The sequence below is a fragment of the Meleagris gallopavo genome, chromosome 3 (genome assembly GCF_000146605.3).
Source record: "Meleagris gallopavo isolate NT-WF06-2002-E0010 breed Aviagen turkey brand Nicholas breeding stock chromosome 3, Turkey_5.1, whole genome shotgun sequence".
Lineage (NCBI taxonomy): Eukaryota > Metazoa > Chordata > Aves > Galliformes > Phasianidae > Meleagris > Meleagris gallopavo.
In genome coordinates, this window is record NC_015013.2 from 11,485,397 (window position 1) to 11,498,050 (window position 12,654).

At 38.6% G+C, this 12,654-nt stretch overlaps 1 protein-coding gene across 3 annotated transcripts in view; it reads right to left on the bottom strand.

The window, feature by feature from the left end:
• Window positions 1-12,654, bottom strand: part of FARS2 (phenylalanyl-tRNA synthetase 2, mitochondrial) — a 235,153-nt gene that overhangs the window by 154,893 nt on the left and 67,606 nt on the right. For all 3 annotated transcript variants that reach the window (XM_031552760.1, XM_010708401.3, XM_010708402.3), the window contains one exon: window positions 11,410-11,541. In XM_031552760.1, coding sequence (XP_031408620.1) covers window positions 11,410-11,541 — 132 coding nt within the window. The remainder of the gene's footprint in view (window positions 1-11,409; window positions 11,542-12,654) is intronic.

Below are 12,654 nucleotides of genomic sequence, written 5' to 3' on the forward strand. Positions count from 1 at the left end.
AGGATCAAACTTATTACTGATGCTCACTACACACTCATCAGACTACATAATTTATGGCATCTGTTCTGTTCAGGAAAAAGGAGACATTGCTGTAATATCCATTAGTAACCTGTCATGGTTATTTACATGGAGAGAAGTGTTAATACAGGCTGACATTTTTTCCTGATTCATTTCAGTGCAACAGCAAACTCTGCTTGTAACTAGTTGTCAATAGTTCGTTATTTTCTTAAAATGTGAAAGAGTATTCAGCTTCCAATACTCATGCAGGAGAACTGCATTCATTCATTCCATGCAGCAGCTAGAAATCTTAAAGACAAGAAGAGACGCACAACAGGAACATCCTAACCAAAATTTCTCCCTCCAGAAATAAGAAATTAAGTCTGTGTTTGTGATCTAGTAAAGAGAAATACTTCCTAAAATGATTGATCTAATCTCAGCTGAATTGAAACTATCTCAGCTGAGTTTTTCTAACAGTCAGGTACATTTAGAAGCATGCCAGTAAAATCTCTCCCCCACCCTCAGTTGGGTAGTTCTGATAAATATTCTGCAAATAGCAAAAACAAATATTACAATGCAACATCAACAACAACAAAAAACACTCATGGGGTACCCTCGCTCGATGAGGATATTAGGCTCATAGGATTTAATCAGCTAGGAGTTAGTCCAATCAGCATTCATCAAATAAAAGTGTGGTAATTCAACAGTATTGTTTGGCAGTATCTTCATTTGCATAAAAAAGGCAAAGGAAACACCTTCTCTGTGCTATAAATTGTTGCTCTTCAAGGTTTTCAAGAGTAGCACTTTCTTTTTCAGAGTTGCTTAATAAACTACACTATTTAGCCTTCTCTTATGTGTGGCACTCAATTCCTCCCTGGTGGATCCCATGGAGACAAATCATACTGAATTACTAAACCTTTAATTTACTTTTGATTTTAAAAAAATTAAAGGGAAGGAGAGGCAATGCATACACATGGGCAGAGTGTTTTAAATGCAATATAAATATTTGAAGATGATACTATGCATTCTATGAGCTTATTTTTTCTTTTTTAGATTCCAAATAGACTAAAATCAGGTTCACATGCTAGAAAAAGCTTTCATTGCTAGATGGAAAGAAGTACCATGTGCCAGACAATCAAATAACCACTCTTGCTGGTTTCAAGATTGATGTTAGACTGAGTTAACACTTCTGCACAGACATTTTTGGGCAGGAGAAAATGAAGCATGAAGACAAAGTAGTTTCCTAAATTACAAAGATAAGGAACATAAATTTTATCTTAAAATGTGGTCTTGCACCATGAAAGTGAAATTATTCTCTAAATCTATTGACAGTACTACTCAGCTGGCAAAATCATATGGAGCCACAAACTCAAATGGCCATCCAGGTTTTATAATAACCACTCACTTCAAAATCCAATCCTCTACTTACTTCCCCACAAAATATCCCTGCAAATAAATAACACATTTCCCAGAAATAGGTGTAATAGAATTGTCATAAAATGGAATACTACATTTGTTCATTCTACACCAACACACAGAGATTGAGAGTAAGCTTATACTAATTCTTCCGAAGAACACCAGCTCTAACATACATAATGAGTCTGTCAAGGGTAATAAAATCAGAGAAAGCAACATTTCAAAAAATTTTATGGGTTCCTTCTGGATGAAAAACTTGATGAAAAAACAGTTTTAAAAATAGAGCTGTAAATTAAGGAGGAGACAACAGGCAAGTTTTTTTGATAAGAAAAGGGAAGAGTGGAAGAAAGGTATTTTATTACGCAGTACTCACATCGGACTTGGTGGTGTAGCCATGGGTAACGGATTAAGAGAAAGAAGTAAGAAATAAAACAACAAATACTTTGATCGACCACAGCATCAACTCTGTGCACGTCGCCTCTTCCAAGACTTCCTTCAAGTCAGCTCAAAAGAAGCCAACACAATATCAAACTGAATTGGCAATCTTCAGGAAAGGTAGGCAACAAACTCCCCCTGATTTCTTCCTCCAGTAGAAAGAAAGGGGATAGAAGAAATAGATTTTCTGTGTAAGAGTCAATCCAAGTTAAAAATACTCTTTAGGAACTCAAACCTTTATGCTCCTGAGAGTCTGGATCACATGTGAGAGGCAAGGGGGCAGTGGGTACAAAACTGCACTGGGAAAATTCCAGTTCGATATAAGAGGAAAAATTTGTATTGTGAGAACAATCAATCATTGGAATAAGCCATCCAAGGATACGTTGGATTCTCCAGCACTTGAGATTTTTGAGATTTAGCTAGACAAAGCGTTAGACAATCTTGCCTAGGTCTTGGTTTCAACATGAAAGGTTAGACCAGATGATCCCCAAGGTCCTTTCCAACCTGGGTTTTTCTGTACATTCTACAGTCTATGTCTGCAAAAACGTTAAAAAAAAAAAAAGCTTAGGTGCAACTCAAAAAAATAAGAAACAGTGCTTTATCAATTCCCTCTCCTGGACTGCAATACAAGCAGAGGCTTAAGTTTCTGATCTTGAAGGAAGCTGTCACTAACTGTTATCACAAAGAGGTTCAAAAAGTGGCTGATATTTCTGTTGCCCCTGCCTATGGGTGACTCTTCTCCAGTCAAGAGATGCGTAGTTAACTAAGGACAGATAATTTATTTCCCAACCCCAACAAACAGCTCAACTTACATGCCAGGGCCTTTACATGAGCCTCCTTAATCCACCGAAGTGGCTTTACACTTTACAATCAGAGCTCCTCTCCTTGTACAGAAGGAGGCTGGATCACCATAAATTTTGGGGGGAAATCGGGTCCTCCATCCTATTATTTATTCCCTTTTAAACTTATCAGCACTGTTTTTGGCATGTATTTTTCTAGGTGTGCCACGACCATACATTCGTGGGTATCTGTACAAAATGTTGCAGAATACATACAAACATTCAGTAATACCTTTCTCTAAAAACCTGCAGTTCCACACCAGCTCTATATCTGACCAGCCGTTCCACACCAGCTCTATATCTGACCAGCCAGAGCAAAATTTCAGTGGCTGCCAGTTTAGTGGAGTATCTCTGGAATTAGACAGCTGTGACAACCTGCTATCATGTTTACACTGGGCAGGGGGGAACCACAACAAGAATGATAATAAGCCACATTTGTCTCATTTTGTATTTATTTGGTCACTTGTTTTTTGTCTCTGTGAGTGCACCACATACATATATTTAGGTAAATATGCGTATGTGCCAATGTAATCCCTAGAGTGAGACGAAGGTAACTCAAAAGTTGAGATATAAACCTTCAGCTTGGATTCAGCTCGCATTTCTGTCACAGACAGCAGTCACTCAAACCCGTTTGCTTCCTAATTTCCCATTAATTTCATGTAATCTGAAACACTGACTGCTTTACCTTCAGTTACCTGCCTAAATCAGGAGAGGAGGCTCCCCCTGCAGCCAGTCACAGAGAGAGGCTGCCTGGTAGCGTGATCCAGAAACCCTGAGTCATGCCTTCAAAGTATGGTGGTAGACCTTCTGTCTCTATGGGTACATAAGCACTGTAAGAAACCAGACTTTCTCACTGAGGCAGCTAACACCATTGTCTACAGTGTGCATGTGTGTGTGTCAGTCTCCTGTGCACTTCAGTTCCAGGCCATAAAACAGGGATGATGACACTTCCCTATCTCATAACCATCTCGGGAGAACAAGCACAGAAAAGACTGGGAGACGTCCAGGTACTGCAGCAATGTGGTTGCATAGGAGACAGACAGTGACCTAAAAAGAACAGATTTCAAACACTGAAAGGTTTGTGATGGGGAACTGTGAAGCTTGCACTGCAGACTTAAATCTCTTTGCTGTATGTACTGTGTGGGAAGAACTGCAGTCCACCCAGCATCCCCCATGCTCGTTTTTATCCCACGTTCTTGGGAGGCCCCAGCTGCTCAAGACAGCAACAGACCTCTGCAACTTCAATTTCACCTTGAAGCACTGCAGAAATGTACTTTAAATGCATTATGTTTACCCTTATACGCTCTATCCATATACACACATACAGCTTTAACTATTTCAAGGTCCCCACAGAGAGCTGTTAGCATAGACAGAACATGGGTCTGCATACTATTTAAGCCACATGCACCATCTGCTCCAAAATTTTAATGTAATTTACCAGGCAAAAGTCAAACAGGAAAAAAAAACCTAGCTAGATGAAAGATATTAAATTTCCCCTTCCCCAAAACACCTCCTGCTGATTGATATATGAAACCAACTCACTCTTAAATAAGATTGGATTTAAGAACATGTTTATAAAAAAAAATACAACTTCCCTCTATGTCAATAAGGTAACACTGCCATAATTTTTCTGTTAATTACTAATTTACTGCCCATGAAGACTGTCCACACCTAATAACCCCTTTGCAAAAAAAAAAAACAAAAAAACCCACAAAAGGAGTGGGCAGAGCATGTACTTAAATATGTTCTTAAAGTTGTTAATTCCCTTCGTACAGTTTTGAGGATCTTCAATAAATGATTAAAGAAAAATTTATTTACTGCAGTGTTACAGCCAAACAAGTTCGACGTGTCAAGACGCGGATTTGGCTGAAGGTGGCAGCCCTGGGCCAAGTACTACTTAAATTCTGGAATCAAGTCCTGCTGCTGATCAATAACAAGACTTCCAAAAGCCAAAAAAGCTTACATGTCAAGAATCAGGTTTATCCAAGGAGTTCACTGATGACAAACAAGCTTCCACCTTCTAAAACAAAAGTAATGATATGCAGAAGTTGTAGTAAACTCCTTTCTTTCTGTTCAACAGTGTTCATTCGCAATAACATTTAGACAAGGTTGACAATTTCTTTTCTTCATGGAAAGCGTACACAAAATTGATAAGAAGTACAGCAGCAAGGAAGCTGCCTTTGTTATAAATTCAGGATATCAGGATATCATACACAATTTGAAGGCCAAGACTGCACAATAGTTTTTAAAACTGCAAACTGCTGACATAAAGCTCTTGTCAGAGCCTTACTGAAGGCCCAAGACCTACTCATTCCCTCACTAAAGCCATGACCATTTCCTGTCCATAGCAGGGAAAAAATGAATTAAAAAAAGGGAGGGAGCTGTTTCTTAAGATTGTAAACATCAATGTTACTTTCTGATGTGGAAGGAAGAAAAGTGTATATGCGCCACAAAAAGGTCTTTCCAGCTCTTCCTACTGATAGGCTAAATACGGCTGCCTTCACAATTTATAATCCTAGGAAACACAACACCAACCTGAGCTCACACCCAGAACCAAACATCAGTGCTGCCAAACACCCAGCAGTGACTAAAGGGTTCCTCTCCCACAGTTCTCATACAAAGCCTTCCTTCATTTTTCAACTTACGGCTCGTTAAAGGTAAGTATTGCAAAATGAATGCTAAGAATCATCAAAAAAGAGAATGCAAACTTTTTATGCTGGTGTATAAAAACACCGTATGCCCACAAATTGAACAGTAGATGTAGGCCTCCCATGACAAAATCCTGGAAAAGATGCAGGTAAGAGCGATCACAAACAAATGGATCAGCTCCCACACAGGAGGTGACTGTATGATAGCATCCTTTGGCCTGGGAAGAAATATCTAGCAAGAGTTACAAATCACGAGTGGCATTAAGCAAGCAGAAGAAACTATTACCCACATGTCTCTTCTCATTGTAACTGGTAGATCACAAGGTCAAAAGAAGATGCTGTAGGTTTCCTGGGACTCAGAATAGCACTTCAACAAATTAATGGAAGCAATAAGAACAAAGGTATTGTTTTCACCTCAGGAAGCTGAGAGCTGTGAGCGTATAACAGAAGATCCGTGTCCTGTTTCACTCTTTAAGCGTCTGCCTGTGATACCATACAAGATAGCATACCAGGCCATGTCCAACTTAGGTTTGATTTGATATACCATCCTTGGATTATTTCCCTGAAGAACATCAGAAATTCAAAAACATCAGGAAAAGAGCCTTACTAAAAATTATGGAATTATCCTGTCTCTTTTTCTTTTCTTTTCTTTTTTTTTTTCTTCTTCAATTGGGAGATTTTTTGTTTCTTGGTTTGTGAGGTAAAATTTAGTTGTCAAATTTTCATGTTTCTGTCCCAAGCTAACACATTCTGCAACAGGGAGCACCAAGAACATTGCCATTGATTTCTATCAGCAAAGAACCACACCCTAACTGCTTCCAATTTCACAGGTACTAAACAACACAATGATCACAGCCTCTGAGTAAGCAGCATCCTGTATTCAAAAGTTTTAATCATGTAATTCCACACAGATCTGGGAACTTCAGCACCCACCAATGAACGCAATATTGTTCTTTGAATCTTGAATAGTCAACTCCTGAAGCACAGAAATAAATACCTTATGTGATGTTAACTGACATTCATTTCCTCATCTCCTCTTCACAGACCTAAAATTGAGGGTACTTGCTACTATACTGTGAAGTTTGTGTTTTTTTCTGCCATTATCCAGAATAAAAATAACTTTGCTTTACATTAAAAAGTATTTACAACATTCCTATCAAAGCCACGTATGTAGGCACAGTTTAAGATGAAAAAAGAGCACATAAAAATGAAAAATTAAACAGTAAGTTAGATTTTATACATATCAAGTATCAGATTGCAATAGTGATCCCCCATGTTCACATTACCATATAATTGTTCTACTTCAGCACTGTCAGCCTTAGGGAAACGTGTAACATCAATCCCTACAATTCCTTGCATCTTTGCAGTAAGTGCATATTTTATCAACAACACTATAAAAGCAGTCATAGGGTGCATGTACTACTACTTCTTTCAAAAACAGTAAATACCACTGTTAGAAATAGTAAATATCTCCATGTTTTCATTTGGTGAGAGAAGGCTTTCCTTAAAGCAAACAAGATTATTTAGTAGCTGGATTGGCTTTACTGCTAATGCTAGTTATGCTGCCTAGCAGATTTTATTTGCCAGTGCACACAGTGAGGCAATTGAAACTTTAGTCACTGTTAATACAAACTCAGGATGGTTCAGATGAACAGACCATCCCCACTATGCAGTGAACAACTAAGAAAGAGGCTTGTTACCCCTCACTGGGCAAATCCTAAATTGGCTTGAAAAATTAGAAGTATTAGTGAAACTTCAAAGGTGGTGTAAGACACTGTGGAAGTTGCATATGACGTATGGTCAGGTTGTGGTTGGACTTGATGGCCTTTAAGGTCTTCTCCAACCTGAGCAATACTACGATTCTGTGATTCTATGACAAAGCAATGAAGTGCCACCAAAAAAAAGTGCTATTTGGCTTTGCTGCCTCTCATATTTTGGTTCTTTATCACATCTACACTGTGCAGATCTATGTAAGAAATTAGAAATGTAGTGTGTTAAGAAGTATACAGAGGAAGAAAAAAAAAAGAGAAGCCTACAGAATACCTTCACAGACCTCAAGAGGAAAAAGAGTACAGTAGTAAACAGGTAAGGCAGAGTATTTGCAATACATTTAAACAGATTCACCAGTTTTTCCTTATCACAAATTCATTTCTATTTACATATACCAAATGTCTTTATCACTTTCTATTTAAAAGTGGCTAAAATCAAACAAAGGTTCCTTCATATACTTACTAAAGCATCAGAAAATTTAACAAAGTACTATTATTTTCTGAAAATAATTTAACAAATTTAGCACCAACTCCATAGAGGCATTATAGCAAGAATGGAATTCTACAGTTAACACTAAAAATCTGACTAACAACCTGTCAACATCATCATGATTTGCCGCATGGGGAGGTCACCCCAAGGAACTACAGAGAAGATGAGGCAGGGAGATGTTACTGCAATAGGACCTTCTGTCAGCATAAAGAAACAGCTCCTCATAGCCCAACATCCCGGCCCCGATGCAGGACTTTGTCATGTAATCCAACCACAAGGCTTCATCAGTCCCTTGTTATCATAGGTATCTAACTGAGACAGGAGAGGTTTAGGTTAGATATTAGGAGGAATTTTTTCACACAGAGGGTGGTGAAGCACTGGAACAGGTTGCCCAAGGAGGCTGTGGATGCTCCATCCCTGGAGGCATTCAAGGCCAGGCTGGATGTGGCTCTGAGCAGCCTGGTCTGGTGGTTGGTGACCCTGCACATAACAGGGGGGTTGTACTAGATGATCATTGTGGTCCTTTTCAACTCAGGCCATTCTATGATTCTAGGATCTAAAAAACAGAACAAAACTGGGAAATAAACATATAAATCAACTGTACTGGCTGTTTAAATTACAGCCGTCATCGATCAACAGGCACATGCACTTCTGCTCTGACTGATTGTTTCTGATTGCCTTACAAACCACTCTTATATCCACAAGCAGTAACAAACAAAAAAAAAAAAAAAAAAAGTGAGAATTTTGAAGGCAAAAGCTATCTTCCTTTCCCTTATAAAAATATTTTCTCTTGGAATGAAAAGTGATGCTTGCTAGCAAATATTATATTACAGAAATGTATTTGAACAGTATATCAAGGAAAAAAAAAAAAGAAACCATAAAACAAAAATCTTGAATGCCAAGATACGAGAAATGTTATGGATGACATAAAAAAAATTAAAGTTTCTGCAAATTCATCAGTTTATTTGCCGGTTTTTATCACCAAGCTGCGCAGTACACCATAAAAAGATCTTTCTGTATTTACCTGGTGAACTGGCACACCAGTGAAATATTCTTTCAGCACAAGGCTAGCCATCCAAAAATGAGTAATGTTTCTTTCATTCAGCCCTACGGAGGTGTTTTCCAGTAGAGTCCTTGAAGAGACTGAGATGTGAACAGGCAATCTGCAATGCCTGTTCTGGGCATCTGACAAAGGAGACAGAAGAGCAGCAAGGTGTAGGCACCAGTGTTTAGTCCTTCATAAAGGGAAATATGTCTGTAGCATGAATCACAGCACTGAGGACAGATGTTAGACAACGTGATACTTATCTGAGGTAAAGGAAGTTTATTATTAGTGAACCAACTGTAGGAGAAGAAAACATTAGTGTTCCTCCATAAATAGATTGCAGACTTATGTTACGTACTCCTGAGTAGCTCACCCTGGTTTCCTTTGGCTGTAAATATCCATTTATTCAAAATAATGCTGCCTCTTATACAGGTGAACAGGCAGTATTTGGAACAAATGCCGCAAAGAAAGAACTGTTTGGAAGTCACAGACCTCCTTCCCAGGTTTGATATAGATCTTATTCCTTGCTGATCTGTATTGGTTTAAAACTGAAAGCTTTAAAATTAAAACTTTGGTCTTTCAAAGACATGAATAGACATGAGAGTAATAGTTAATACCCACTGATTGTGGATGCTGGAAGTGCTAGGGATGTTCCAAACGTAGCAGATACTGTTCAAGCGTAAGACCGTTTTGGAGAGCATCACAGTCCTGATAGCAAAAAAAGATGAAGGAGATAGGAAAGAATTTTCACCTTCTTCATTTTGCACAGAAAATCCTCTTTCTGGATTTCTGCATTTTCACTTTTGGGACACACACACACACACACACACACACACACACACACACACACAAATCTACAAGTTAGTAAGAGCAAACTTAGCTTCACTATAAATAGATGCAACTTAGCATGCTGGGAACCTACTGGGGTTTCAAACTGTTGTAAAAAAGGGTAAAAGAATGTTCCATGCAGCAGAAGACAAGGAAGACTTACCCGATGGAAAATGTGAACTACCTTGTTCACAGTGTCACTTTAAAACAAATAAGCTGTTAGCCAATGCAAGTTATGACCACACTTCTTCCTCACCTTCAGCAAACAGATATCAGTGCTTCAATAAATTAAATTGATATGCATTAGACTCAGCTTTAGTAGCTGCCTATTTTCACAGAATTACCAGAGGGAGTAGAAAAACAGAAGTGCAGTGGCAGAAAGTGCAACTCCTTCTAAAAATATCTTGCTAATAAAGGAATCTTTCCTTTTTCTGCTGCTGTTTCAATTAATAATACAGTCATTCAAAAGCTACAGTTGAGTTATTAAATTCATGTTTTCTTGGACAACTAGAATTATGATTAATATTTGGGAGAGTTTTGGTGCAGGAGACTAATTTTCAAGGCCATAATTCAGAGGGGTGAAAAAGAGCTGAGGCACATTAAATTGAAAACACTGACTGCTGTAGAAACCTGCCTGCTGGCATTTCATGCACATTCATTCACATCCAAACATGTCCAAAAACATCCAGTGGTGGTTTAGAGGCCACAGTTTAGCTTTCCACCCATACATCAAACGAACCTAAACATAAGAACGGAGCAACATAAAAGCTTTAAAATAAGAAAGCCTGGCCATTAGCATACTACATGTGATCAAAATAATATTACACAGTAGTCTTCCACTTCTGAAGCTGATCGGAACCTGCATTGTGTTTACCACGTCATGAACACGGTAACCTGAGAAAGATGCTTAAGGCATTAACACAATGGGGAGAAACTCTAGAGGTGGATTCATTTTTTTCAAGGAAAATAATAGCGTTAAAATATATGCAAACTGATGAATATAAGCAGTGCCAAATAACTGGGACATTTCTAGTTACTGTACTCGGACCAAGAGAAAGAATTCAGGACACATTAAAATACAATAGATTTGCAGATTAACTGCAACAAAATCAAGTGAGTATACCATGTTTGTAAGAATTACACAGACCATATTTCAAAATGCTCCCACACTCAATAAATAGTACTGAAAGACACTGAATGATAGATGCCTGAGTGCTGCCCTGTGCAGAACTGACTACTGCCTGTCAGTCGGTGAAAAAACAAGTATGTTAAATTTTCACTGTGAAAATAATCAGAAAAACATATCAGTTTCCCCTCTCTTTCCTTTGTACTCACACATAAGTTTCAGAAAGCAAATCATCAGGTGACATTTCTTTGTAATAATTCCAATTAAAATAAACGATGCTGCTCATAAGCAGTTTACAGCCACTGCATTAGTGGTTCTGAGGATAAAAGAAATGAATCAAAGCTAAAAAACAGCCTACCTTTACCCAGCAACCAAATAGCAATACGAAAGAAGTCACTTTCCTCTTTCTACACTTTAGAGATACAGGAGCACACTCATATTCTAAATACTAGAGGATGTTATTTGATTATAAAACTCTAAAATCTTAACTGTGCATGCACATGACTCCCCTTGGAAGAAGGAAAAATGCACACCCCGATTCATCAGTTTCTCTTTTAAAGCCAAGATCCATCTATCTCCTTATTGCACAAAACAAAAGCCAAGCTCTCTGTTTGCAGGCTCAGGCTCACATACTCAGAGGTAATGCTCAAATCACAGCCTGCAAGCTCTGCGTTCCACCTGAGGACTATTTGTGGCAGCTGCTAACAGAGATGCCTGCACTCACCGGGAGAGAAGGGGGCATTTCAGGCTGTGAAACTGATTGCACTGGAAGTGTTTGCTAATAGAGATGTCAAGAAATTAAAGGAGTTTCAGTACCTGAGTTAACCAGCTGTTGTTCCATGACGCCACAGCCCAGGACCTCCAGCCATTCTCCTTGGAAGTTGATCTCCATCTCGAAGGAAGGGTGAGTAAATGGGAAGTAGCAGTCTACCCATCTGACTTGCAGTCCTGTAGCAGTGTTTAAAAAATAAAATGTGTATGCATAAAAGGCCATCCCTCCAATTACCTGTAAAACTCACACTTCAACTAATGACACCAATTACAGCAATCCAGAGAAAAAAAATTAGCAAACAAACGAATTTACAACACTTGTGCAAGGTGATAAAACTTGTAGGGAAAAAAATGACCATGTCTTTCCTAATATGAAAAACACTTTGTGCAATTCAAGCATCCTTTGAAACCAAATCAATCATTTGTCAAACTCTGGCAACCACCTGGCATAGAATGAAAATGAGCCAAAATCTTTGGAAAGTCAGTGATTTTGTTGTTCTCTGTACCAGCATGCAATTTTTTCTGTGAGGAGAAGGTGCTCAAGTCTTACATTCTATTGATTGGCGAGGCAAGACATTTTTTTCATCAGACACTATTTAAAATACACAGTTATTCTTTCTGCATATGTTTAAATACAAAAATTAAAAACAGATCGATGCACACAAATACACACACGCACATTTAGAGCATTACAGCATTATCAAGGTATGCTCTGTGCAAATACAGGCAGAGAACTCCAGACCTGAGGAGATCCCAGGAGACCAGCCTTAAAGCTGGTGAAGTGCAGGAGCTCCCCATACATCTAAAGTCCCACCGAGCAGGGATGAGAACCACCTGACATCACAGAGCGGTGGAGCCAGAAAAGGGCAAGCTCTGCACTGCTGCCAAATGCAGGGCTGTTGTCAAGGCTCTTATTATAATTGATGGGTTTTAGTTCTTATAATCGTTTACAAAGCGTTCTTACCCTGAACAATTTTCTTTAGCCATTAAGTACAAGGAAAAACAGGTCTCAGAAACAACAGACAAAAAACTGGAAGACAACTGAACTGCTAATTTTTCAGGTAATGCCTTAACCCCAAGATCATCCCTCTCTTCAATTAAGCCAAATCCTAATCAGTGGAAGAGTTGTCAACAATTAGACAGGCCCAGTCTTTAAAACAAGAGGCAGAGACAAGGTTCTTTGGGTGAAAACAAATACTAGCAACACAATTTGGTCTGAGGGGCTTTTTTTGGATCTGTTTCATATAAGGAACTTAAAATGTGCAATTGCATGACTTACCTAGAGAATTT